This window comes from Vulpes lagopus, chromosome 10 (genome assembly GCF_018345385.1).
Source record: "Vulpes lagopus strain Blue_001 chromosome 10, ASM1834538v1, whole genome shotgun sequence".
NCBI lineage: Eukaryota > Metazoa > Chordata > Mammalia > Carnivora > Canidae > Vulpes > Vulpes lagopus.
In genome coordinates this window covers 41,353,209-41,380,809 of record NC_054833.1, presented here as the reverse complement: position 1 = coordinate 41,380,809, position 27,601 = coordinate 41,353,209, and the positions used below count along the sequence as shown (strand labels likewise).

General features: G+C 59.2%; 1 protein-coding gene across 1 annotated transcript in view; it reads left to right on the top strand.

Moving 5' to 3' along the window:
* The first annotated feature begins 303 nt into the window (after nucleotides 1–303).
* PHLDB1 (pleckstrin homology like domain family B member 1) overlaps nucleotides 304–27,601 on the top strand; it is a 44,920-nt gene continuing 17,622 nt past the window's right edge. Inside the window, exons 1-13 of the mRNA XM_041772996.1 lie at nucleotides 304–340; nucleotides 1,641–1,725; nucleotides 1,836–2,100; nucleotides 3,077–4,145; nucleotides 6,469–6,507; nucleotides 7,711–7,881; nucleotides 15,027–15,152; nucleotides 16,642–17,990; nucleotides 20,397–20,678; nucleotides 21,104–21,244; nucleotides 21,357–21,494; nucleotides 24,069–24,197; nucleotides 24,565–24,720. Of these exons, the coding sequence (XP_041628930.1) occupies nucleotides 304–340; nucleotides 1,641–1,725; nucleotides 1,836–2,100; nucleotides 3,077–4,145; nucleotides 6,469–6,507; nucleotides 7,711–7,881; nucleotides 15,027–15,152; nucleotides 16,642–17,990; nucleotides 20,397–20,678; nucleotides 21,104–21,244; nucleotides 21,357–21,494; nucleotides 24,069–24,197; nucleotides 24,565–24,720 (3,987 nt within the window). The remainder of the gene's footprint in view (nucleotides 341–1,640; nucleotides 1,726–1,835; nucleotides 2,101–3,076; nucleotides 4,146–6,468; nucleotides 6,508–7,710; nucleotides 7,882–15,026; nucleotides 15,153–16,641; nucleotides 17,991–20,396; nucleotides 20,679–21,103; nucleotides 21,245–21,356; nucleotides 21,495–24,068; nucleotides 24,198–24,564; nucleotides 24,721–27,601) is intronic.

Sequence of the window (27,601 nt, the reverse complement as noted above, 5' to 3'; positions counted from 1 at the left end):
CCCTGAAATTCCTCCTGACCGAGATGGTAAAGAAGATCTGGGAGTTGTGAAACAGTTCTGTGAAGAGACTCCGAGGTACCCCAATCAGAGCCCCATCCCTCAAGTGCTGGGTCTTGGCACACAGGATACAATAGTTTTGGATTTTTCTTTTACCAGAATAGTCCAAAAATTGCTGTTGTGACCTGCCTCATGAAAAGGTGGCCGGAGTCAAAATACTTTCGTGAGCCTCAAACAGTATGAAGAGAAGGAGAATAAGAGGCTTCCTCTCCATCCCCCAAATCCTGAGGCTTCTTGGTACCCACCATGCAGGCTGGAGTGGAGCCTTGCTTGTTTGACCTCTGTGAGCCACAGCTGCTAACTGCAAAGTGTCTTTCCCCATCCCCCTCCCGTCCACTGCCTGGCTCCAGTCAGCCCCAGCCTCCCGCCCTGGGGGGCCGCTGCTAATGCTGGCCCTGTCAATAAGTGACCAAAGATTCCTGCAGTTCAGCCTCCTGCTGTTCCTGGGTTAGGGAGAGAGGGCACAAACTAAAGCCACTGAATCAGAACAACATATGTTCATCCCAGAGAGGGCAAATTATCTTCTGCTATCTGCCCCAGCTGGAAGGCGTGGGGGCCTTCTGCTCTCTCATTCAGCGAGGAGGGGTCTCAGGGGATCCTTCTAGGGCAGGTTAAAGAGATCCAGTCTCCTGAGGTCCATTCCCTAGGGCCTCTCCAGTCAGTCTTGGGGGCAAGAGCTGGCTTTGCAAGGTAAGGATCCACTGTCTCGCGTTGGATTTCAGGGTGGGGGTTGAGATGACCAAGGGCTTCAACCAGAGGAGCTTCTAGACTCCTCTTAGGTTTTTTAGTCTTTCCTTTTCTCCCTTATTAACCCTCTACTCCTACAGAGGCCCTCACTGACTGCTAAAGGACGGTCTGCCTATAGCTTGCCCCCCTAGTTGTATGTAAGTCAGCAGGTGGTGGAGGGGGGAGCTACATGGACGGGGGCAGGATAGTGATTCAATTCACGTTTCTGTGCTTTACACTTTGCATGGTGCTTTAACATGTCTTATACCTATACTATACTTAGAAAAACATCTGTGAAGCCTGATGTGCAGGATTACCAACCCCTCTTACAGCTCTTCACGTCGGGCTTGGAATAGGGTGAGGAGAAGGGGTACCCTCAGCAGGTACTTTCTGGAGATCTTGAGAGTATGCTGGAGAGCTGCGGACAGGAGGTTCACTGGGAGCCACGGGGGACTCAGGCCTCTAAGGCTTAAAAAGAAGCGGGCGGGTGGGGGGGCGAGAGAGTGAGAAATTGTCAAGAACACCCTTTCTCGAAAGAGCCTTAAGGCCTAGGGGTGGAGGTGGTCGAGGGGAGTCGGCAGGGGAGTCCGAAGGGGAGGGGAGGAGGGAGGAGGGTGTGTGTGTGTGTTGACGGTAGCGGAGAGCCCAGCTGCAGAGAGGAACAAAGCGGGCGCTGTGCAGGAGGGGGTGTGGGGGGAGGTGCTGCTATGGGAGAGGGTGGGTGGGGGGACCTTGGGCTCCGGCTCCACAAGGGCGTCTTCTCTGGCTGGCCTGACGGGACGGGGGCGGGGGCGGGGACGGGGACGCGGACGGGGGGCGGGACCTGCTCGCTCTCCTCCCACTCCGCGGGCTCCCAGCGAAAAAGCAACAGTGTCCTCCAGAGCCTGAGGCCCCGGCGGCCGAGCCGGCGAAGGGACCGGTGTCCCCGTCTGCCCCCGCGAGGTAAGGACGCGCTTCCCCCTTGGCCCGCGGGTCTCGCCATTTGCGCAGCTGGGGCTGGGTAAGGGGGAGTCCCAGGGCCTGGCGGGAGCCCTCGGATCAGCTCTGGGCAGGGAGCCCCGAAGCAGCCTGGAGGAGGAGGGGGCGCCCCGATGGGTGGTGGGGGCGGCAGCCGACAGGGCTTTGTGGGGAGCGGGCCCCGCCGCCCTGCCGCCCGCGGCGGGCTTTGCCCTCCCGAGCCGCGCCCGCGCCGCCGCCAGAGGGGGCCCTCGCGCTCCCCCCGCTCGGGCTCCCCGCGGGCGCCCCGACGGCCGCCCTGGCCGCACTCCCACCCTCCGGCCGCCGCGGGACGCGGAGTGTGTGCGGATCCGGGAGGCAGTGCGGACCCCGGAGCGACCCTCGGGCGGGCTCGGGCGGGGGGGGAGGCGCGTCCCGGGCGTCCCGAGCCCTCCTCCGCGGCCCCGCATCTTCAGGGGTCCGGGAGGCCGGGTGGGGCGCCCTCGGGGAGGGAGTCCAGGCTCCCGCCACGCCCGCGGGGTTGGGATCCGAATCCCTAGCGGAGTTCCCCGAGGCGGGGGTGAGCCCGTCATCCGGGCTCCTCCGGGATGGGGAAGTGCGGGCGGCGGGGCCGGGGAGGCGGCCGGCGGGGCCGGGGAGGCGGGCGGCGGGGCCGGGGAGGGGCCGCCCGCGCGGGGCTGCCGAGGAGCCCGCGGACGCTTCCGCCCGGCCGGGGCGAGCGGGGCCGGGCCCGGGGGGCGCGCGGCCCGGCGGGGGACCCGGGGAGCCGGGGCGGGGCCGCATTCTGGGCCCGTTAGCTCAGCCGTCCGGAGGCTCCGGGCTGACTCATCGGGCCGCTCGCGCACAAACACAGGCTCCCCCCGCCCGGGCATCCCACGCGGCGGACCCGCCCCGCGCCCGCCCGCCGCCGCACGTGCGGCCGCCTTCGCCGCGACCTGGGGCGCGCGCCGCGCACGGGCCCCCCCGACCCCCGCCCCCGCCCGCCCGCCGGCCGCCCGCACCCGCACCCGCGCCCGCACCCGCGCCCGCACCCGCACCCGCGCCCGCACCCGCACCCCCGTGCGCGCTCAGCCCCCTGCAGGCCGCTGCCCCGTGGGGAGCGGGGAGCGGGCGGCGTCGGGGCGGCCGCCCCTTCCCCCGGCCGCGCAGACAAGCGGCTCCTTCTCCCGGCCCGGCCCGGCCGAAGAAAGGCCGCTTGTCCGGCGTCCGCGGCGGGCGGGGCGGCCCAACACTGCGGCCTTGTCCCACCTGGCGGCCCGGGCAGCGCGGGCCCCGGGCCAGCGACCAGCCGCGCCCTGGCGGCAGCCCCCCCCCCCCCCCCCCCCCCCGCCTCCAGCCTCCGCTCAGCGCCTCCGCTCTTTGGCCTGCGGTCGCGCCCCAACTCCTGGGCCCGGCCTGCCTCAGTCTCCCCTCCCTGGCTTCCCGCTTCCCGCCCCGGCTGCTCCCCGCACTGCCCTCTGTGCCGTCCAGGGCTCCTTCGCTCGACGGCCTCTCGGTCCTCGGGCGCCCCTTCCCCTTAGCCCCCCCGCCCCCCAGCTCTGCGTGCCCCGGGCTGTCCCCCAGCTCCTCCCCCCGTGCACCCCCACCTCTCACTTCCCTCAACCCCGTCTCCGTCTTTCATCCAGCCCATCCCCGCCTCCCCGCCTCCCCGCCTCCCCGCCGCAGACCCCTGCCCCCCCTTGTCAAGTTCCCTCCGCCCCGGCCTGTCCACACCCCTCCCGGTCCCCGTCCCCGCCCTCCGCCCTCCGCGGCCCCGGCCTCAGTTTCCTTCCCGTCCCGACTCCTTCCTCGAGGGCGGATGTGCGTCGGGAAGGCGAAGGCGGCGGCGGGCGCAGAGGGTCCCGCTCGGCCCGCGGCCTCGGGCACGGTCATGCGCCGCCCGGGGCGAGGCGTCGGCTGGCGCCCTGGGCCACAGGTGAGGCGGCGCGTGGGAGCGGGACGCCCGGAGGCCCGGGTCTGGGGCCCGCACTCCCTCCGGTGCCTGCTGCCTGCAGACCTTCTCGGCCCCCTTCACCCTGATTCGGTGCCGCGACTCCCGAGCGGCGACGGGCACCCCCTGGGCGGAGAGCGCTGGGCGCGGGCCGACCCCGCGGGGCGAGGAGGCCGGAGGGCCGGGCCCCAGCAGGTCGCCCGTGGCGGGGCCCTCCGGGGCGCGGCGGCCCCCAGGCCCCTGCCCCCTGCGCCCCGGGAGGTGCGGGGCGGCCACGGAGAGCCCGGGGGACCGCGGCGCCTCCCTGCCGTCCCTCCTCCCGGAGCCGGCCTCGCGCCGCAGGGGCCTTTTTTTGGCAGCGGGACCGGGCGGGGCGCCCGGGTGGGTAATTACCGCCGGGCCGTGGGCAGCCCTGTCCGCGGAAGTGGGTTGGCGGTGGGCGCCCCCGCGCAGCGCCGCTGGGCCGCGGGCTCGGGTGGGGTCCGGGGAGAGGGCGCCCCCAGGTGGCCGCGCGGAGACCCTTTGTCAGGGCGCGCCCGGGAGCTGCCCGCTGGTCCAGGGTATCTTTCCACTTCACCTGGCTTGAGCTTCTGAGCTGGGGCCATGTCTCCACACCTTATCTTCTCTGTCTCTCCCTGCGCCTCTCCTTCTCTCGCCCTCTCTTTTCACTTTATTATTTCCCTCTCTCCTCTCATCACTTGTTCCCCATCGATCTTATTCCTTTACAGTCTATCTCCACTTGGAATTCTTCGGTGTAAATAGATTCATTCATTTCTTCCTTCATTCTTCCTTCCTTCCTGAGAGACGGACAGAGACATAGGGAGAGGGACAAGCAGGCTCCAGGGTGGGGAGCCCGATGTGGGACTCCATCCCAGGACACCGGGATCATGACCTGAGCCGAAGGCAAATGGTCAACCACTGAGCCACCACGGTGTCCCTCTTTGGTGTAAATTAATGAACACACCCAAAACTGCCTCACTGGGTGATAGTGACAAATTTGACAGATAAAGGTGAAGTGACTTACTTGTTCTAGATCTTTATTTTTTTCTGTTAAGATTTTATTTATTTATTCATGAGACACAGAGAGAGGCAAGAGACACAGGCAGAGGGAGAAGCAGGCTCCCTGCAGGGACCCGGCACCTTCCTGCAGGCTCCCAGGACCCCGGATCATGACCCAAGCCAAAAGCAGACGCTCAACCACTGAGCCACCACGGTGTCCTCTTTGGTGTAAATTAATGAACACACCCAAAACTGCCTCACTGGGTGATAGTGACAAATTTGACAGATAAAGGTGAAGTGGACTTATTGTTCTTTATTTTTTTCTGTTAAGATTTTATTTATTTATTCATGAGACACAGAGAGAGGCAAGAGACACAGGCAGAGGGAGAAGCAGGCTCCCTGCAGGGACCCGGCACCTTCCTGCAGGCTCCCAGGACCCCGGGATCATGACCCAAGCCAAAAGCAGACGCTCAACCACTGAGCCACCACGGTGTCCTCTTTGGTGTAAATTAATGAACACACCCAAAACTGCCTCACTGGGTGATAGTGACAAATTTGACAGATAAAGGTGAAGTGACTTACTTGTTCTAGATCTTTATTTTTTTCTGTTAAGATTTTATTTATTTATTCATGAGACACAGAGAGAGGCAAGAGACACAGGCAGAGGGAGAAGCAGGCTCCCTGCAGGGACCCGGCACCTTCCTGCAGGCTCCCAGGACCCCGGATCATGACCCAAGCCAAAAGCAGACGCTCAACCACTGAGCCACCACGGTGTCCTCTTTGGTGTAAATTAATGAACACACCCAAAACTGCCTCACTGGGTGATAGTGACAAATTTGACAGATAAAGGTGAAGTGGACTTATTGTTCTTTATTTTTTTCTGTTAAGATTTTATTTATTTATTCATGAGACACAGAGAGAGGCAAGAGACACAGGCAGAGGGAGAAGCAGGCTCCTGCAGGGACCCGGCACTTCCTGCAGGCTCCCAGGACCCCGGATCATGACCCAAGCCAAAAGCAGACGCTCAACCACTGAGCCACCACGGTGTCCTCTTTGGTGTAAATTAATGAACACACCCAAAACTGCCTCACTGGGTGATAGTGACAAATTTGACAGATAAAGGTGAAGTGGACTTATTGTTCTTTATTTTTTTCTGTTAAGATTTTATTTATTTATTCATGAGACACAGAGAGAGGCAAGAGACACAGGCAGAGGGAGAAGCAGGCTCCTGCAGGGACCCGGCACTTCCTGCAGGCTCCCAGGACCCCGGATCATGACCCAAGCCAAAAGCAGACGCTCAACCACTGAGCCACCACGGTGTCCTCTTTGGTGTAAATTAATGAACACACCCAAAACTGCCTCACTGGGTGATAGTGACAAATTTGACAGATAAAGGTGAAGTGGACTTATTGTTCTTTATTTTTTTCTGTTAAGATTTTATTTATTTATTCATGAGACACAGAGAGAGGCAAGAGACACAGGCAGAGGGAGAAGCAGGCTCCTGCAGGGACCCGGCACTTCTGCAGGCTCCCAGGACCCCGGATCATGACCCAAGCCAAAAGCAGACGCTCAACCACTGAGCCACCACGGTGTCCTCTTTGGTGTAAATTAATGAACACACCCAAAACTGCCTCACTGGGTGATAGTGACAAATTTGACAGATAAAGGTGAAGTGGACTTATTGTTCTTTATTTTTTTCTGTTAAGATTTTATTTATTTATTCATGAGACACAGAGAGAGGCAAGAGACACAGGCAGAGGGAGAAGCAGGCTCCTGCAGGGACCCGGCACTTCCTGCAGGCTCCCAGCCCGGCTATCTCCCTCTGCCTCTGGAGGAAGGTGAGTCTGGAGGCGCGGCCCACGTGCCACCCCTCCATCCTTACAGGCATTCCTGCCCTGGCTTCCAGGCGTGTGTTGGGGCCCTCCTGCCATTTTTTTTTTTAATTGAAATGATCACACTTTTGATTCATTTCATTTTATTTTTTTAAAAATTTATTTATCCATGAGAGAGAGAGAGAGAGAGAGGCAGAGACACAGGTAGAGGGAGAAGCAGGCTCCACGCAGGGAGCCTGACGTGGGACTCGATCCAGGGTCTCCAGGATCATGCCCCTGGCTGAAGGCAGCGCTAAACCGCTGAGCCACCCAGGCTGCTCCCTCCTGCCATTTGTCTGCAACATTTGCCTCCCCCAAATTGCTGGCCCCCAGATTCTACCAGCTTGCTTCCCTTGTCCCCCCTGGACTGCCTGCCGTCTTTGGTAGATAATCTGGCTCCATGACTGGGATTAAAGATCAGTTTAGAGGTGAGGAAGAGAGCACTGAAACAGGAGAGCACATTGCTCTTAGCAACCGGTGTGGCTGAGAAGAAAGGGGCCCCCTTCCAGGGTGATGCCTGGCATGGGAGCAGGTACCTGTGGACAAGGCAGCAGTGGGAGGAAGCACAGACCTCCCAAGATAAGGTCCTGCCACAGCCCCCCTTCCCCGCACAGCTTCTGCCCGCTCTCTTCTCTCCTGGCTGCACTTGTTGCCTGGGTGATTCTACATTCCCCACATTCTCCAAATACCAGTCCCGGGGGCGCTGCCAGGGGGAGCTGTGCAAGCTGCAGCCGGGTGGGGCGAGGCAGCGGAGAGGAGACGGGGTGAGGGAGGGCAGAGGCTGCAGGTGAGAAGCTGAGGGGGGGAGGCGAGAAGAAGGAGAGATGGCAGGTTCAGAGGAGCAGAGAGAGGGAACATGATGGAGGACTTGGGGACGAGGAGTTGGAAGGATTGAAGGGAGGACTGGGACAAGAACTTTCCTCCCGTCTGTGGAGGCTGGGTGCTCTGTGCCCCCTGGGTCCTCCCATCTGTGAGCCAGAGTGTTCGCTGCCTGCCCAGAGCTTCTATCGCTGACCATCTCCACCAGCCTCTGGGGCCCAAAGGGGTGGCCAGTGGCAGGCAGGCAGGATCCTCTGCAAAGTGGGAGGTGGAATTACATTCCCTTTGCCGACCCCCCTGGCCCTGGCCCTGCCTCCTCAACCTCTGACTCAGTTTGCTCTCTGTCTTCAGGGAAGACGGTGATTGGCTCCGCAGCCAGGGACATCTCCCTGCAGGGCCCAGGCTTGGCTCCGGAGCACTGCTACATCGAGAACGTGCGGGGCACCCTCACCCTCTACCCTTGTGGCAATGCCTGCAGTATTGACGGGCTCCCCATCCGGCAGCCCACCAGGCTCACTCAGGGTAAGGTTTGCCCTCCGCTTTACAAGCTTTACAAGCCTGTGATGGGGGCAGGGGAGCCTGCTGTGGTGGTTGCCATGGTAACCGCCTGAGTGGCCATATAGCCTTGGTGGGCTGCTTGGGTGCCTCAACATCATCCCAAACTCCTCTAGCATCCAGATTTGTCTTCAACCTGCTTTTCTTCTGTGGTCACCTCTTCAGGGGTGCGGGTGGGGGGAGAGAGAGAGAGGTTCTGATGAGCGCATTCCAAGGGCAGGGGAAGCCGTGCAGTGGTCATTAGTGATGGTTAAGGGAGAGCAATTGGAACAGCAGCGAGGAGAACTGTCATTGTTTCATGAGGCCAAGAAGGAGCGGCTCTGAGAAGACCTAGAGGTGGGAAGGTAGGACTAACCCTAATACCCTCTGATGGGGATGGAGCAAAGGTGAGAGCTGAGGATGCTGCTCACTCCTGTTAAAATACCGTTGACTGTAGCTTTGGGGTTGTGATATGGTTAGCACCCTGTTCCCCAAAGCCACAGGCCATTCTGTTGTGTTAGGCAGTTCTGAAAACTGGGCCCCTAGGTAATATGGTGACCATGACCCAGTGTTATGGGGTCATGGGGTTGGCCTAGGTGTGTTTGCCTCGGGCATTCATTGATCCCGTGAATCATCAGGTTAGGGGACTGAGAAAAGTGACTTGGGGTAGAGGGTAGAGGTGGGGTTGACCTGAGGATAGGAGCCTTGGGCCAAGCCTGGCCCTGAGCAGGAGTAAGGTCCTGCCCTTGTTTTCTGGGGACACTCGCCTCTTACTGGCCGGAAGCTCCTTTGCAGTGGAAATCCCACTCATTCCTTTGTCTCCTCTCCTTCTGTTAACATCCCTGAGGGTCTCTTTAGATGCCACTCCCTTCACAGCTGACCCAGGAGACCCAGCCTTTCCCTCCTCCTTTCCTCCTGCCTTGGGGACTGAGGAGGACACTTGGCTTCAGAGTGGCAGGTCCACCAGCAGCAGTAGGCAGGCCCTTGGCTCTCCAGGGCTTGGAGTTCTCTGACTCCAGATGAGATGATGGGAGGCACTCTTGTAAGTTGGAGCTTTGGCTGTGATGCCATCTGGTTCCTGATGGTCCCGTTCGATCTCAAAGAGAACATCTTTCCCAAGATTTGGGTGTGTGTAAGAGAGATCGTAAAGCAGTAAGGAGAAGGGCGGGCAGAGTTCAAAGAAGGCTAGAGAAAGAGCCCAGCCCTTACTCCCCCAGCCCCAGATCCCTCGCATTCATGGGCAAGAACCTGTGTGTAGTGAGCAGGGTGGGGGAAGGGATGCTCTGTAAGACACTTCTAGCTCAAGTCTTCCCAGAGCATCATTTAGCTCCCTGAGAAGAGGGAGGGCCTAGGTCAAGATGGAATTCTTAGGCATTTCCTGTGGCCCCAGTGACCCCTAACTCTTCCCTAGCCAAGAGCCCACCCTGCCAAGTATGTACCCTCCCACTCTCTTCTGACCCCAAACCCCCTTCCCTTTTGCTCCCTCCCACTCCCATAGCCTTCTAGTCTGGGCTTGCCTGTCTCAGAAGCTTGGCAGCCTGGGGAGGGGTAGGCAGAGGCACAAAGGAACGGGTGTTCTCCCTAGCACTCCCCCTCCCCTGGGCTCTGGGAGCTGAGGCTTTCCTTGTCTCATCTCTGGAGCAAGGCACCAAGCCCAGCCCTGCCTGGCCCCACTCCGGACATTCTTGGGAGTACGTTTCCCTGGAAACTGGGTGGCTCGGGGGTGCATGTGCTATCTCTGTGTGTCTGTGTAATTGGAGTGTGTTTATATATCTCCGGATGTGTTTGTGACTCTGGGCTTGTGTCTCTCTCTGTTTGTGTCTTTCCTTGTGTTTATGGATCAGCGTGTTCACATGGGGGACGGGGTGAACTCAGGACTGATGGTATCAAAGGGTCCACGTGTGCACTCCTAGGTGTATTTGAGAAGTCACTGGCCAAGGGCCTATCTGTGAGCATACATACAGGGGGATCATTTCCCCTGTCTTGTTCCCCAGATCCAGCCTTAGAGAGAGGGGGATCCTCCTCTTTGAAAAACAGAGGGCCACCCTACAAATAACAAGGAGCCCGTTCTGTCTGGGCTAGGCCTTACATAGATGCATCATTCTGGGCACTGTGCCCAGCCATAGCCAACTTGGAGAGGCACACGTCATGATGAGTAGAGATGGCAGTGACAGGCTCTTCCAGCAGGACTATGCCTGGGCCGGGGTTGGGGGAAGGGGCAGCAGAACGCAGATGCCAGCCCTTTGCTAAAGCTGTGGACACGGCAGCGTGAGGTGATGGAGCCAGGGATGAGCCTGATTCCAACTCCATATGGGTGTTCTGGCATAGCTCACGTTGCCCTCTTCTCTAAGGAGCAAGAGGTGGAGCTGGGAATGTGACCAAGGAAACAAGGAATCTCAGTCGGGTCTAGGCTGCCCCACCCCGGGACCACAGCGCCAGACCACATGAAAGCTTCGGGAGGGGACTAACCAGGGAAGGACCCAGAAAGCCACACAGCTTAGGGCCCGGGCTGTCTAGACAGTAGGTCCCCATCCATTTCCAGCATTCGCTGCCAGCCCTATCTCCACGTCTCCTTCACTCCCTTCACTCATTGGGGCTTGTGTGAAGGCCAGAAGGTGGGGGGCTCCCTGGCATGTGGCTGGGGAGCTGGCATTCCTGGGTAATCCAACTGTCTGGATCCAGGACACTGAGCCTCTTCCTTTCCTATCCAGTTATCAGTTATTCCTTCTGTAAAATGGGAGTGAAGCTTCCAACTGTCCTCTGTTAGAAAGATCACAGGAAGGAGAGGGAAAAAAACAAAGGCTCCTAGCTGCTCCCTTCTCTGGGCCTGTGTCCTGCCCTATTTCTCTCTGGCGGGCATCCTCCGTGTCTGTCTGGGTCTGTCCAGCTGGCCGTCACAGTTTCCAGACTGATGAATCATTCTTCCTGAGATTTTTCTTTCTTTTTTTTTTTCTTTTAAAACCTCCCCCTATTTTGCATTTGACCCTATAAGGTTCTTCCATTTCCCTTCAGAAGGGGAGTGAGATGCACGTGTGCATGTATGTGTGTGAGCGTGTGTGGAATATCGCAGTTTGGGTAGGTGTTTAGCAAGGGTGGAGAAATAATTTATTTCTCTAAGGAGACAGGCTTTTGATTTCAGAGTCTTTCCGGGGACTGAGTGAAAAGATGTCTGTGCCTGAATGAGTGTGTAACTAAGAGGGGTGCTGTGTGGGTGAGAATCAGTATGTGTGAGAGAGGGTATTTTCACCTGGAGTGTTTATGTGACTCGGTGTCACAGCCAAGGTGGTGTCTGTGTGACTGGGGCAGATGTTGGTGTGTATCTGAGAAAGTGGGTAAGGCGTGTGATCTCGGAGCCTATAGAATATCTGAGAGAACACAGTGTGGCCCTTTAAGTTCTGGGGAGGTCCCTGGAACAAGAGGAACTGTGTGGGGCCCAGGCTAGGTGGTAGGTACTTACCTGGCCCAGAAGCTCGGCCAGCCCCTGGGGGCTCTGGAGACAGGTGGCACTGTGTTTTCCAGATGGGAAGGTGCCTCACTGGGGTTGTGGGACAGCTCTTTGCTGAGACTGGCACAACTGGTGGTGGTTGTTGGGAGGAGGTGGGGTTGGCTTCCAGAGCCCCAGGGAAGTGGGCTGGCTTGGAAGGGGCAATGCCTCAGTCCAGGCTGAGTTGTGGGGTGAGCTGAACTGAGCTGCTGGGAGTGTGGGAAGCAGGGGCAGAGGAGGAGGTGTTTGGGATGGAGATGGGAGCTGGGCTCAGTGATGCTGACACTGCACAGAGCACTGCCTTGGCCTGAACTCCCAGCCCAGGAGTGAGTGACCTTGTCACGATGGCTCTGGGAGGGCTGTTGCTGGACCTAGTGACCTAGCTGCAACCCGGGGAGCCTTGGAATGTCAGAGCTTAACCTCTGCTGTCATTGAGGACAACCTCCTCATTCTGGAGATAAGGGATCTGAGGCCAGAGGGTGTGAAGGCCCGAGGTGAACAGGCAGCCGGTCCAGGTCCAGGGCCCCGATCCCGGGAGGGCTCAGCGAGACCCTGCTGCTCCTGGCTCCTGCCTCCCGACCTGCGCCCTGCGGCCTCCGCTTACCTCTGACCTTTCCTTCCCTCATCTCCCCAACCTTGCTTCCCCGGCCCCACTTCTGCTCCGGCCGCCCCCGAGGCCGCCCGCATCCTCCCGCCCCGCCCTCTCCATCCCGCTCCCCTCTCCTCTCCTCCATCACTTCCTCTTCCCCTCCTCCTCTCCTTTGTCCCTCCCTCCCTGGCTCCCTTCCCCCCGCCGGTGGCCGGCCCGCCCCTCCCCGGGCCCTGGCGGCTGCTGGCTGCCTGGCGGCGAGTGCTCCGAGCCCGGGGCCGCGGCGCGGGAGGTCGGCGGCCCCTCGCGGGCCGGGCCGGGCCGGGGCGGGGAGCGGGGGCGCGGGGCGCAGGGGGCGGGCGGGCCGAGCTAGGGGGCCGGCGCTGCGGAGGTCCGGCTGGGCGGTGAGTCGTCTGCCCGGGGCAGCGGGCGCCGAGGGGCCGGCCCGGGCGGGGGAGGCTGGGAGGGGCCCTCCGCGGGCTCGGGGGCTCGGGGCGCCGGGAGACTCGGTGGGCCGCGTGTCCTGCACATTTGTGAGTGGGAGGTCTGGGCTGCGGCCACTCGCGGCCGGCCGGGGCGACCGCATCCTCCCGGGCGCTCGGAAGTCCCCTCGGTGGGCCCGCCTCCGGAAGGGGTTGGGGTCCTGATGAGGGTGGGGAGGCCGGGCTCGGTGCTGAGGGGGGTCTCTGGCGGCAGGGCGGGGACCCTCCCTCCCATCTTGCCCGCACCCCAGCCTCCCCTTGGCCAGTGCATTCTGTTTGTGTGGCCAGCCGAGCGGTGACAGTCGCTCCGTGAGGGCGTGAGCAGGTATGGCTGTGTGTGCTTCTGGGAGCGGCTGTGTGTGAGCTTGGAGGAGAGTGTGGGGTGCGTGTGCGTGTGGTGTTTCCCCTGTGTCTCTCACACATAGGATCCACCCTCTCCTTTGCCCCGTGTGTGTGTTTTTCCCTCCAGATGTGCAGCTTCTCCACCCACCTGCACACACACAGCTGGGCCCTCTGCCCCTCTGGGGAGGGGGTGGGGCACGGACCACAACTGTCCAGATGAGAAGAGGTTCTTGGGTGTCCCGAGTGGCCTGACCTTTGGAGGTGTGGGGCAGGAGTGGACAGAGAGGAGGTTTCCTCCCAGAAACGGGCTAGCCAGGCTCCTGGGGCTGTAGGAGCGGGAGTTGGGGCAACGCCTGGGGCCCCTGAGTGCAAATAGAAAGTTAATTTGGGCAGGACTGAGCTGTTCTTCCTCCTGTTGCCCTCCTGCCCGCTCTATTAATACAGATCCAGCTCTGCTGCCTGGCATCACCTATTTATAGCCCAGAGGCAGCAAGGCCACACCCCCTCTGTGGAGGAGGCTGGGGGCAGGGAACTCCCAGCAGGAGAAGACAGGGCCAAGGGTCCCTGGGTGCCCACAGCCTCCTTGGGTGGGCCTGACACGATGGGCTGGAATCCACTCAGATTCCCCACCTCTGTCGTCCCAGACCGGGTGGTGTGATAAGGCTCCGGTCCTCCCCCCACTCCACCCCACCCTACCCCCATCAATCTAGGATTGAGTGGGTCTGTCTAGACCCTGCGAACTCATCATTAATTAGCTTGTTAAAGGGCTGTAAGGAGGGGGAGGGGCCAGCAGGGCTCTTTCTGAAACAGCTGTGGTTGTAATTAGATGGAAGTGTGGTTGGCTATTACTCGGTTATGATTACTCTGGTATCAGCTCCTCTGATTGGCGGCTTGGCGGGGAAGGCTTCCCTTTCTCCTAACCACCCATCAGTCTTCAGAATTGTTGGTGCCCGCCTGCTTCGGAGGATCTCTGGGTGTGCCAGAGAAATGGGTAGCTTTGTCCACTATGGTTATTTGCTGTGGGCTTCTCAGCCCGCTGGCCCCTTCCCCACCTGCCACTGCAGTGCGTAAGGTCCCAGCAACAGGCTCCTGGGCTGCTCAGTGGGGGGCCCTCCCACGGTATCCACGTGGCCTGGATGCCCCTTGCCCTTGTGGCTTGCCTGAGCTGAACTGTCTCAGCGTCCAGGAATGTAGACTTCCCTGCCAGTCTTAGCTCAGACTGGTATGGAGCTTGGGGATGCCAAGTGGCACCAGATTGGGTAGATAGGCTGGGGCAGGGGTGTGGACAAATTGGGAGGGTGGTTATAGAGAGCACCAGGGCTCTGGCTTCTCCCAACATAGCATCTTTTGCAGGATTCCCGTAGTGTGGCCAGGAGGAGGAGTGCTGCTAGCCAGGTGCAGGCGCCTGTGGGCACACCTGCAGCTGTGCAGACTTTTGGTGCCTCTGGCTATATTTCTGGCTCCCACATACTCTCCCCTCTGTGTAGTCACACTTACTGGGCAGGACTGGGCTTGTGTTTGCTGCCTGGGAATGTGCTTGGCTGAGGCTGGGCCCATTGGCCCTAGGCTTGGCTAGATTCCAGGGAAGACCAAGGAGCAAGATGTCAGACCAGAGGGTACGTTGTCAGAGAGAAAGAGGGTGGTGGTTCTCCCTAAGCCACGTGATGATAAGGAGTTGGAGCCAGGAAGCAAATTCTGGTTCCTCCGGGGGCATCTAACTGATTAATGGCTTTCCCCTGTCCCCTTTCTCAGAGCTATTTTCATCCTGGAAGTTGTTGCGTCTCAAACTGACTTTTCCACCCAAAGGGCAGATAGATGGATCACTGGTACAGGTTGGGAGGACATAGGTTCTTTGAAGAAACTCTGTTCTCAGGACACCTTCACATACATTATCTTATTAACTCTGTAAGATCTGTAATATCGTTCTCATTTTTGTACTGCAAGAACTGGACTCAGAGGTCAAGTGACTTCACCTGAAGATCTCACCACTAGTAACAAGGGTTAGGACTAAGATTCAGATCTTGGGACTCAAAAACCTGTGCTCTTTCTACTCTGCCCTGTGCTTTGGAGCCCTGCTGGTGCCTGTCTCAAGCACAGGCAGGGTTAGGCATTGTCTATGTAGACACTGAGTACAGGTGGGGAAGGCTTTTTGGAACTTGGAGTGAACCTGTTAATACTTTAGGGTGAGGGCTGCCTCAGCCCTATCGGCCCTTCTCAGCATTTGCTCTCTCTGTAGGCTGTATGGTGTGCCTGGGTCAGTCCACCTTCCTCCGTTTTAACCACCCAGCTGAAGCCAAGTGGATGAAGAGCATGATTCCAGCAGGGGGCCGGGCCCCAGGGCCCCCCTACAGTCCTGGCTCAGGTAGAGATGCCCAGTTGGGGCAGGGGATTGGGTTGGTGGTACTCCTGGACAGTCCTCCTCCTCACCCATTCCAGCCACGCTCACGGTGTCAGGGCAGGACAATGTCCATGATCTGGGCTTGCTGCCACCTGCCATGGGCCACTGGTGGAGAATGCCAGGCAGTCTGGCTACTGGGAGAGATCCAAGAAGTGCTGCTTGGCTGGAATAGAGGAATCATGTGCCCAAGGGACAGAGAGCTGTGCCAGCCCCACTGCCCTGGAAGATGCCACCTCGGTGTCTGGGACCCTAACCCTCTTGTGTCACCACCAGCAAACATCACCCTTGACGGTGGCCTTAGAGGGCAGAAGGAAGCATTAAGTCTAACCACTGCAAGTGCTGATGGGTCCCACCTGCTAGTGATTGGGTCCTCAGGCCCTCCCCCTCCCTGAGACTATGCCAGCCGATTACTCAGTGGAGCAGCTGCAGTTTGTATGTGAATTATTGATCCCCAGAAGAGAGTTGGTGATTGTTCTAGGGAACCAGCACAGTCCCCCTCAACCCAGCTGCCTAGGGGGTGGGGTAGGGTGTAGACCAGGAGGCTGCCAGTGAACCTCCCAGCTGAGACTCTGTATGGGCATTCAGATGGTTGTGCGATGACAGGTGTCTGTGTGGTACGGGGGCAGGTGGACGTGGATGTCAGGTGAGCTCCTCAGATGCCTGGGTTCCTGGTCTGCTTCCTGACTGACTTTACCCTGCTCTCACCCTCGCCTCGTCATGCCACTCCCTTAGCTGTTGGGGCAGTGGTTCCTGGGACGTCTGGTTGGTCAACAAGGCCTGGGGCAGGGCAAGGGCAGGCTCTTGCTGGCGTGGCCTAATGGGCTAATAATTGGAGGCACCGAGTGGCACCGCGTTGCTGGGCAGCCTGGCTTCCTGCAGCTACCCATCAGTTCCGGGCCCTCCCTGCCTCTCCCTGCAGAGTGGCACAATACCTGCCTCTTGCCCATCCCTGGAGGTTACGTTTGTGTTTTCCTCTGGGTCTGCTTTGCTGTGCTGGGAGGCCCTGATGTCCTATTAGGACCCACCTCCTAGCCCCTGAACTTCTGGCCAGCTCCACGGCAGCATGCTCCACTCTGGCTCCTTCACAGAATGCCCGCTTGCCCTTCCTAAAGGAGAGGTATAGGACATTGGGGAAACCAAGGCGGGAGGAACCTAATCTTGGGGTGAGCTCCCAGCCACTAGGCCTAGAAGTGCCTGGCATTGTTACCAACCCTGTCCTCAGTCAGAAAATGTTAGAGCCAGAAGAGCAGAACCCACCCCCTTCCATTTACAGAAAGGACAACCAAGGACAAGTGATTTAAGGTTGCCTGGCAGGCTGGTGGCAGAGCCAGCACTGGAACCCAGATCTCCCAGCCTCTGCCTGGAGAAGGCCAGAGAGCACTTTCATTCTCGTGCACACACAGCTCCCCAAGTCGAAGACCAGGGCCTGAGGCATCTTTGTGTTTCCCACCAGCAGAATCAGAAAGCCTGGTGAACGGGAACCACACCCCACAGCCTGCCACCCGGGGACCCTCCGCTTGTGCCAGCCACAGCTCCCTGGTGAGCTCTATTGAGAAGGACCTGCAGGAAATCATGGACTCACTGGTGCTAGAGGAGCCTGGGGCGGCAGGCAAGAAGCCTGCTGCGACTTCCCCACTGTCGCCGATGGCTAACGGTGGGCGCTACTTGCTGTCCCCGCCGACCAGCCCTGGTGCCATGTCTGTGGGCTCCAGCTATGAGAACACCTCTCCAGCCTTCTCTCCACTCTCCTCACCAGCCAGCAGTGGAAGCTGCGCCAGCCACTCACCCAGCGGGCAGGAGCCAGCACCTTCCATGCCCCCGCTGGTCCCTGCCCGTTCCTCCAGCTACCATCTGGCTCTGCAGCCCCCACAGCCCCGACCGAGTGGTGCCCGCCCCTCTGAGAGCCCCCGGTTGGGCAGGAAAGGGGGTCACGAGAGGCCTCCCAGTCCTGGCCTCCGAGGTCTGCTGACAGACAGCCCTGCAGCCACGGTCTTGGCTGAGGCCCGCAGAGCCACTGAGAGCCCCCGGCTGGGTGGACAGCTGCCCGTGGTGGCCATCAGCCTGAGTGAGTACCCGGCTTCCGGTGCCCGAAGCCAACCCACCAGCATTCCTGGCAGCCCCAAGTTCCAGCCTCCAGTCCCCGCTCCCCGAAACAAGATTGGCACCCTCCAGGACCGTCCTCCCAGCCCTTTCCGTGAGCTACCCAGCACTGAGCGGGTGCTGACGACCAGCCCCTCACGCCAGCTGGTGGGCCGGACATTTTCAGATGGGTCAGTTGCCCGCACTCTGCAGCCCCCCGAGAGCCCCCGCCTGGGCCGGCGGGGCCTGGACAGTATGCGGGAATTGCCCCCATTGAGCCCATCACTGTCCCGACGGGCACTGTCCCCGATGCCCACCAGGACTACTCCAGATCCCAAGCTAACCAGAGAAGTGGCTGAGAGTCCCCGGCCCCGGCGCTGGGCAGCCCACGGGGCATCACCAGAGGACTTCTCACTGACCCTGGGGGCGCGGGGCCGTAGGACTCGGAGTCCCTCACCCACACTTGGGGAGTCCCTGGCGCCCCGCAAGGGCAGCTTCAGTGGCAGGCTGAGCCCGGCCTACAGTCTGGGCTCTCTGACAGGGGCTTCGCCCCGCCAGAGCCCCCGCGCCCAGAGGAAGCTGTCCAGTGGGGACCTGCGGGTGCCTGTCACTCGGGAGCGGAAAAATAGCATTACGGAGATCAGCGACAATGAGGACGACCTCCTGGAGTACCACCGGCGGCAGCGCCAAGAACGGCTCTGGGAGCAGGAGATGGAGAGGCTGGTGAGCGGATGCCAGGGAGGCTGCCACCATCCCCAGCGGGGTCCCTGCCAGGGCGTGGGCAGGCCAGCTGGCAGAGTGACAGGGGCCCTTGGAAGGCTGGGCTTCTCAAGCTTGTCTACTTCCAGGATGCACCTTAGCCATATCAGTGGTCTGGTGCCCTGAGGAACTTTGAAGTCTCTAAGGCTTTATTTTAAATGCATATTAATTTTGCTTTCATTCTATAGCACAGCATTTGCTTTAACGTAAAAGTTAAATTTTGCATTATTTACCCAAATATAGCAAAGCTATAGGAAGTCGCACCAAGTTTCTGGTGAGGCCTTGTGCCTCTCGGTTTGAGAAGCATGTCCTAATGATGAGAGGGCTGAGGGCCTAGAGAGGAGATTGGGCGTGTCCAAGGTCACACAGCAAGTTCCGGCAGAGCTGGAATGGGAATCCAAGTCCGTCTTTCCAAACCTTGTTTTTTAGGAAAGGTCTTTCTTTCTTGCTTTCTTTTTGGTCTTTTCCATATGGGTGGGAGCTGCTCACCTTGTCCCAGGTGGGATCATCTGGGAATGTGGGTGGCAGGGAAGAGAAAGAGAACAAGATGGGCAGCCCCTGGCCTGACCCGGGGCTGGACCATGTGATTATGTGCATTGGCGTGCATGCATGTGGCTGCATTCGGGGGGCCTGGGTGTGGCTCTGGGCAGCTGTCCTGGAGACGGCATCTGAGCTGGGTGGGGGCCAGGATTCCCCGGATAGCGCAGGGAGCTCACAGGGCTCCGGCTGGTGAGCAGACACTCTGAGCACACATATGGGAGGATGGCTTGTGAGCTGAACAGGGTTGCTGGGAGGCCCAGGGACCCTGGGATTGGTTTGAGGAGATCCAGAAATGAGGAGGTTTGTCTGGAGAGCTTTTCAGAAGAGGTTGGGATGGACAGCTTTGGGTGAGGTGAGGGTGCAGGCCAGTGTATTCTTGCGGGTTGGGGAGAGCTGAGGCAGGATGCCTGGTGTTTCCTGTTGCTACATTTTCTCTTCCCTGTTGTTACCTTGGCTAGAGGAGCGAGCTTGGACCACCCTGGGGTCTCATCCTGGAGAGGGAGCAGTGAGTCTGGCAGAGGCAGCGTGATGGGCCCAGCCTCCCTCAACTCCTTTCAGCCTCCGCACCCCTAGGCGTAGGCACACTCACGCCAGCCCTGACCTGCCCCACCTGCCACTTTAAATATTGAAGGCTGCTTGCCCTGCTCCTCCCACCTTCAGCAGGCTGCTTATCTGGGTCCTGGGGCAGGGGCGGGGGCACTGGCCCAGCCTCCTGAGTGCTGAGACTCTGTTCCTGGTTGGTGTTTTTTTTTTTTTGGACATGGAACTGAGCAAGCAGCAGGAGGGAAGCTGGGTATGTGTCCCCGGGTGATGGCCAAACTGGGCAGTGAGAGACACCTGAGGTTAATGGTACCCTGCAGAGCCATGGATGGGAGCCTGGGGAGGGGGGCTTCAAGGCTGGAGGGCTATGAATGAGAGAGGGGGACCCAGATCCCAGATCGAGAGCATGATCGTCTTATCCGTCCTCACCTCATGGGCCCCTGAGAGATTTCTGGCTGGAGCTGTTTGTGGGGAGGAAGGTGGATGAAGTGGCTGTCCCTTAGAGTACTCACATGGGCCTGGACACTCCAGGGCGGGCAGCAGCTCACCTGGCTGGAAAGGTGTGGAGGGCTGCCCGAGAGTGACTTTAGAGCCAGGGTGGGCATGGGGAGGACCGTGTCCCAGCTCTGGCTGGCCTGGTGTAGACATGCTGAGCGTAACTTTGCATGAGCCTGAGATCCCCCTCTGCCTGTGGGTCTGTTGGCAGGCCCTGTCTGTGTCCGGGCCCACCTGTCTGTATGCTAGACTGTGTTTATGCTGAGTGTGTGCCAGTGTGTATCCGTGCATGCCAGGGCTGGTGTCTGTGTGTGTACCTGTCTGTTAGCGCAAACGCAGAGCACTTGTGTCGTGTGTGAGGACCGGTGTGTGTGTGTGTATATGTGCAGGGGGTTGGTGTACCCTTGGTTCTGTAGATCTCTCTGGATCTGCGTCAGCATGAGCATCTGAGAGTTTACCTGTGTCTTGTTGTGGTCTTTACCTGGATCGCCAGTTTGGGTGCCTGTGTGTCCACAAGGAAGGCCCTTCTGCGGCAAAGGGAAAGGAAACAGGAAGATGGGAGGGGCTCGCCATGTAGGCAGGTGGCACAGTGGCCTGGTTCCTCCTCCTGACTTCTGGGACACCTTCCTTCCCTCTGCCTCCTCAGGCCTCGGGGTTGGGGCTCTCCTGACTTCCTTCTGAGCCCCATTTACCCTAGTGCCCTAGTTCTTTCTTCTGGCCCCCCGGGCCTGGTTCTAACTCCACCAGGACCCGACCTTCCGCCCCCCTCATGCCCTGCCCTGCCTTCCTCCCCAGGAGCGCCAGCGCCTGGAGACCATCCTGAACCTGTGCGCGGAGTACAGCCGTGCTGATGGGGGCCTTGAGGCAGGGGAGCTGCCCAGCATCGGGGAGGCCGCTGCGGCATTGGCGCTGGCTGGCCGCAGGCCCTCACGAGGCCTTTCTGGGGCCCCTGGAGCCTCTGGGCGGAGCACTGAAGAGCCTGGGGGTGCTACCCCACGCCTGTGGGAGTGTGTGGAGCGCTCAGATGAGGAGAACCTGAAGGAGGAGTGCAGCAGCACAGAGAGCACCCAGCAGGAGGTGGGCTGGAGGGGCACCTGGTGAGAGGGCCTGGGTCTCCCCTGTCTTACCTGCTGGGGGGGCAGAGGCAGAGGAGGCCAGTGTGGTGGAGGCTAGGACCCGGTGAGGGGGAGGTAACCAACCAAAGGGGCAGGCAAGGGAAGAGATTGGGGATAAGAGGTGTAGAAGTGAGAGGAGGAGATGTGGATGCGTTTCCTGGGCTATCGATACGCTTTCGGACCTGCCTTTCTTTGTGGCCTCCTCTAGGCCTGGCGCTCAGTGGCGAACCTCCAGGCCCTTTCTCTGAGCTGGTGTTGCTTCCCTTGCAGGGAGGGAATTTGCCTCCTCCCTCAGTCTAGCCACCAAGTGCCCTGAGGAGTGGGGATGCATTCACTGAGTCTGATCAGGGGAAGGCTTCCCCAGCTGATGGCTACTCTCCCCACCAGCACGAAGATGCCCCTAGCACCAAGCTTCAAGGAGAGGTGCTGGCTCTGGAAGAGGAGCGGGCTCAGGTGCTGGGGCGTGTGGAGCAGCTCAAAGTCCGCGTGAAGGAGCTGGAGCAGCAGCTGCAGGAGTCAGCCCGAGAGGTGAGCCGAGGGCCCTGGCTTCACTCTTCCCCAGGCAGAGCGCAAGCCTCCCGAGGGGCCTCAGTCTGTCCACTGTGACTGGCCTTGACGTGGACCTCGGTGTCGCCCCCAGGCTGAGATGGAACGGGCGTTGCTGCAGGGGGAGAGGGAGGCGGAGCGGGCACTGCTGCAGAAGGAGCAGAAGGCAGTGGACCAGCTGCAGGAGAAGTTAGTGACCTTGGAGACTGGCATCCAGAAGGAGAGGGACAAGGTAACCCACAGCTGGCCTGGCCGGCGCTGGCTGCCTGTGGCCTGTGAGAGGAGAGATCCCTCCTCTAGGCCTCTTACCCCTTAGCTCGCTAGCCATCCTGCAGACCTGGTGGTGTCTGTGTCCCCCAGGGGCAGGGGGCTCTGTCCTCTGTGTTGGGTACAAGCTTGAAGGGCAATGTCAGGCGCGGGCCTGGAGTCTGGGATGTCCTCTGTCTGGGTCTCTGTGCTATCTCTGGGTGCCTGCCATTCCCCATCCTTCATGGCCCTTCTAGGAAGTGTCAGAGCCTCTCCTTGGGCATTGAGCACAGCCTGAGTGACTGGTGTTGGGAAGTGATTCGGGTTTGGGTCCCTCCATCTAGAGAACGTTGCCCTCCAGCATGCCTCGTGTGCTCAGGATGTGATCTTGGGGAGACGGCCCTCAGGTCTCTGCTTCCCCTGAGCCTTTCAGGATCTGCAGCCTCCCATCCCAGGTGGTCCCAGCTCCTGCCCCCACCCCTTTCAGATTTCGTGCCAGCCTGCAGGGGTCGCTCCATCCACAGGGGCCGTGCCAGCCAGGTCCAGGTGCCCAACAGCGTGCCAAAAGCTCTGAAGTGTGGAGCGGGGCCATCTCTTTCTGGACTTGACAGTATTTTTCCAAGAATTAATTTTCCTTCTGAATTTGTTGAGAGTGTCTTCCTCCTGTCCCAATTTTGAAACTCTTAAAATTCTTTGACACCCCCCACCCTTTTTTTTTTTTTTTGGAGCTTTGGCTCTGGCCCCCAAAACCACACTCCCGAATTCTGTGCCAAATTAACTCCACGCTTCCCAACCAGGCCTGCACTAACGCCCCCTCTAATCACTGTCCTGGGCTCTCCGCATGCCCCTAACTGCCAGTGCCACCCAGGCAGGGCTGAGCCACGCCTGCTTTTGCACTAACTCAGGGGGTGCTCCACCCCTCTAATTCTGCCTCCTTCCTTTCTTGGCGTGGGGCTCCAGGGTTTTGATCAGAAAGGAACGGGCAGGGGGCACAGATCAACTTTACTCAATGGTGCATTGGCAGGAAGGGTAAAGGTTGGGGGAAATGCTTTGCTGAGGAGCTTCTCGGCCTGAAGAGCATCCCCTATTTGGAAAAGCCTGGGGCGCTGCCTCCATAGCCTGTTGGTCATTTCCCCGCACAGCAGGGAGAGGCAGCAAGCCATCCGCTGGCCTTCTCTCTCCCTTCTGGAGCGGAGAGGTCAGGAGGTGCTGCTGTGGAGGCATGGCCCGTGGAGGGCTTGGACAGGTTCTCTCTGCCACACGGTGGCTGCTCTCTTTGCTTCCCCCCTGGGGCTCCCCAAATTCAGATACCCCAGCCAGAGGATGGGAATGAGCAGGCCTGTCCTCTTCTCCCACCCCGAGCCATCGAGAACCTAGGGTGTTGTAAAGGCTGAGTCCAAGGAGGGGGATGTTCCTGGACCACAGGAACTGGCCTGGTTGGGTCCTTCTCTCTTGGGATGGGAGGCGAGGGGGTCAGGGAGGCAGGGTAGGATTTGGCATAGGGACTTACTTCAAGTAGGCTCAGCATTTCAGAAGGAAGCTGCCCAACCTCACTGCCTGGCATCGCCTAGAGGCCAGGACTTGGCCTTCTCTTTGGGCTCAGTTATTTGAGGTGCTGGTGGGGTGGGGGAGGGAGGTGGTGGCCATGGGGAAGATTCACTCGGCTTTCCTCCGCAGCCCATGGCCCCACTCTGATTTTGGAATCAGTAATCATAGTTTCTCCTCTGCCTGTCCTTTGGAGGGGTGACTCACCAGCTCCTCCCCTCATCCCCCTTCCCGCCCTCAGAGGTGTCATCTCGCCCCAGACAGAGCTATCCACCGCCTCTCTGTACCCACTCTGGGGCTCCTATTGCCATGGCAACGGCCGAACTAATTGCAACCCTCATCCTGCTGAAGTTCAGCCTACAGCGCCAGCACCCCACCTCCACCCTGGGCAGGAGGGAGGGAGGCCCAGGGAGTTGGGCTGGGGTCCCCTCCGCTGCCCTGCCCTGCCATAGCTGTAACATCTCCAGCTTTGAGTCACGCAGCCCCTGGACTTACCTTCATCAGCTCTTCTTCCCTTTGCCCCAGGGTTAAATTTTGGTCTCTAGGCAGCAGAAGAGGTGGGAGTAATGGGAGCCTCTGCTCTGCGTTTGCAATGGGGAACCAGCTTTGGCCTTGACTGCTTTGCGGGAGAAAACAGAGGGCTTTTCTTAGGACCTCCCCGAATGTTTCTAGTCCAGGGGACTCCAGAGAGACCAAAATTTCTGCCCCGAGAGCCACACCTCTGCCCGCCTCACACCGCCCCCTGCACCTGCGAGTGTCCAGTGTCCTGTCTGCGCCGCAGCTCCTCACCTCTTCCCCGTGATCTCCCCCTCTCTCCTCTCTCGCTTAGCTTCCTCTGTGACTCCTCAGCTTTGGCTTCTCTGCCCACCCCCCCTGTGCTCCCCAGCTCTCTCTCTCCCACCCTGGCCGCCTCCCCCCGCCCCCCACGGCCTCCGCAGTGCCCCGGGCCGGAGTTGAGGAGTGTGTGTTCTGTTTCTCCCCTGTGCCCGCCCTCCCCCCCCCTCCCGCCGACCAGGAGAGGGCGGAGCTGGCCGCGGGACGGAGGCACCTGGAGGCCCGCCAGGCGCTCTACGCCGAGCTCCAGACGCAGCTCGATAACTGCCCCGAGTCAGTGCGGGAACAGTTACAGGAGCAGCTGAGAAGGGTCAGTTTCACCAGCCCCCCTTCCCTGGCCCCCGAGGGCCACCCACCCAGAAGAGAGGAGAGCAGTGGGACGGGACCACCCCGGGCCCTGCAGTACCTGCCGGACCCGGACACCAGGGTCGGTGCTGTGGCTTGGAGGGGACAGGGAAGGATGGTGGGGGGAGTGATTTTCTCCTTTCTGCTACTCCAGGCCGTGATGCCCGTGCAAGGGGCAAAGCCAAGCAGAGGCAAGGGGGTTGGGTGGGGCAGGTCCCTTCCCCAGTTTCCCTGGGGCCGGCCCTCGGAACTCCTGCCTCTGTGGCCTGGCCTTTCAGGCCCAGAGGGGCACCCCGAGCACCACCCGACCCCCTTTGTCGCTGTCGTTCAAGGAGGCCGAGGCCCTGGAGACGGAGACAAAGCTGTTTGAGGACTTAGAGTTCCAGCAACTGGAGCGGGAGAGCCGCGTGGAGGAGGAGCGGGAGCTGGCAGGCCAGGGGCTGCTCCGGAGCCAGGCAGAGCTGCTCCGCAGCATCACCAAGAGGAAGGTGTGTCTCACCCTGGCGTCCCCTTGCCGGGTTCCGGGGTGAGGGGTTCCTCAGGGCCAAGAGGGTGGTTGGAGGCCAATGAATTGCATCCCAGCTAGGTTTGGCTCCCAGCTGATGACCCCATAAAAGCTAACTTTACCTTTCTGAGCCTCAGTTTCCTTATCTGCAAAACGAGAACAGTCTGTCGAGAGAATGAAGCAAGATGGTACATGTGAGGACAGCTTGGGCTCTGATTGTAGGGAGCACTGGGCAGAAAGGAGCTGTTAGCACGGGCTCCAGTGGAGCGTGGACTGGGCTCACATTTGGAGCTGGCCCTGGCTGGGCAGAGAAATGGAAGGTGGAGATGGGGGAGGAGGAAGCTGGGGGAGAGGCCTGCTGCTGCCCTTGTAGAGCTCTCTGGCTGGTGGACGTGCTAGGAAACACGTAAGGTCCTGAGATCTGGATATTTGAGCCAACCAGGGGTCCTGGAAAGGGCATCCCCTGGGTTCCAGGGGTAGCTCAGCCCTACCTCCTGAGCCATAAAACAAGGTGTATTGATCGAATCCTCACCGGTCCTGGAGCTCAGATGCTGTGATCTTCTGCTCCTGATCTCAGCCCGACCAGGACAGGGTGTTGGGGCAGGGATGTGTGTGTGTGTGTGTGTGTGTGTGTGTGTGTGTGTGTGTATGGGGAGTAAATCTGGGGAGGAGGGGGAGAATGAGGAGGATGGTCCAGGCAGCTCACATGCTGGTGAGTGAGACTGGCATGTTCGTTCACACACACGGGTACGTGCGCAGTTTGCCTGGTAGAGTGACTGGGTGGGAGGTGAGGGCAGTGAGATCAGCAGAGGGGCATCAAATAGGGGTGACTGGGGTCTAGGCTGAGGCTGGTGGTATGTGGGGAGCTCCTCGACCTCCCCCTGTGTCTGGATCCCTTGCTTTTGCCTTGCAAATGCATCCGCTTGCCTTTGCTTTGCAAATGCATCCAGAGGATGAGAGACAGACAGAAGGAAGGAGCAAGCTGCTATTTCCCTGGCACGTGTGTTCGTGTGTTCGTGTGTGCCAGGAGGCTTTCTTGGGTTGTCTTTTGCCAACCTTAACGAGGGGGTCACAGGCCAGTTCTCTTATCCTCACTTTATATAGACAGGAAAATGAGGTCTCAGAGAAGCCGCACATCTGCCCCAAACCTCTTAGCTTACAAGCTTCAGAGTCAGAATTGGACCCCAGGCCTGCCTGGCTCCAAAGTATCTGTTCCTTACACTGTACTTCATGGGGCACTGGCACTCCTGCAGCTTCCTCCTCTTCCCTTTGGAGAGAATGCATCAGGGAGCCCTTGATCAGCTAATCCCATCCCTTTGAGGTCCTGGTGGGTGTAAGCTCCAGGGAGTTTGGGAGGGGTCAGTGGTATTGCACTCCTGTTCTCTCCTCCCAACGCTCACCCTGGCTTCTAGGAACCCAGCTCAGTCCCCAGGACCCCGGGAGTCACATTCTTCCCCTTCTCATGAGCCTTGCTTAGCCTCCCTTCCATCGGCTCCCAGTATCCCACCTATCACAGGCTCTATCTGCCCTGGTGCCCGGTGCTCCCCTGTTGCCTCCACTGTGATTCAGAGTGCTTCAGAGTACTGCCTTTGGAGTCCCAACAGATTGGGTTCTTTTTTATTTTATTTATTTATTTATTTATTTATTTATTTATTTATTTATTTATTTATTTATTTATTTTTTATGATAGTCACACACAGAGAGAGAGAGAGGCAGAGACATAGGCAGAGGGAGAAGCAGGCTCCATGCACCGGGAGCCTGACGTGGGATTCGATCCAGGGTCTCCAGGATTGCGCCCTGGGCCAAAGGCAGGCGCTAAACCGCTGCGCTACCCAGGGATCCCCAGATTGGGTTCTAATCCCAACTCTAGCACTTACTAGCTTCTAAGTGTCAGTGTTTTTTTGTTTTTTGTTTTTTTGTTTTTAAGATTTTGTTTATTTATTTGAGAGAGAGTGTGTGTGTGTGCAAGTGCCTTCAAGTGGGGGGAGGGGCAAAGAGACAGGGAGAAGCAGACTACCAGCTGAGCAGGGAGCCCCACAGGGTGGGCAGAGGGGGACTTGATTACAGGCAGGACCCAGAGATCACGACCTGAACCGAAGTCAGATGCTTAACCAACTGAGCCACCCAGCTTGCCCCTTTGTCAGTGTTCTTGTAAAATGGGCATAAAGGCACCTACCTCAAAAGAGGATTAAATGAGATAACATGCAAAGCATTTAATGGAGTTTCTGGGACAGTTTCTTAATAAAGAGCAGATCTTGCTATTTATTTAGCAGAGTTTACTCCTTGGGCTGACCCCACATTCTGGACAGCTCCCTTCTTTCCTCCCTCCTCACTCACATATTTCTCTTAAAGGTGGTGGTTTAAGGCCACTTCTTTCAGGAAGCCCTCCTGGGATTAACCCAGCCCATTTTCCCCAACCCCCCCCCAACACCCCCCCCCCCTCCTTCTTTCTCACAAGCCCTACTGGGGTTATGGAGATAGAAAAGACACTGACCCTGATCTTGGATCTGACAGCCTGGGTGGGGTGATGATGGAGATTCATGGTCAGAAGTACCAGTAATATGAGGCAGATGTGCTACAGAATAATTGAGCACAGAGGAAGGAGCAGAGAAATTGGTGATTGAGGAAGATGTTGGAGAAAAGGTAGTGCTCCATCTGATCTTGGAGGATAAGGAGCTCCTTTCCGGGTAGTGGAAAGATAGGGCCAGCTCTCCTGGACTAAGGGGGCAGTGTTAGGCCTGAGAGCATGCAGGTTGCAGCTTAGTGTACCCCACGGCCAGGCTGGGGGCACCTGGGGGACTTGGGAGGTGGAAGAGTGTAGGCCCAGTTCCAGGAGCCCTCAAATGCTGGCTTAGGAGTCTGTG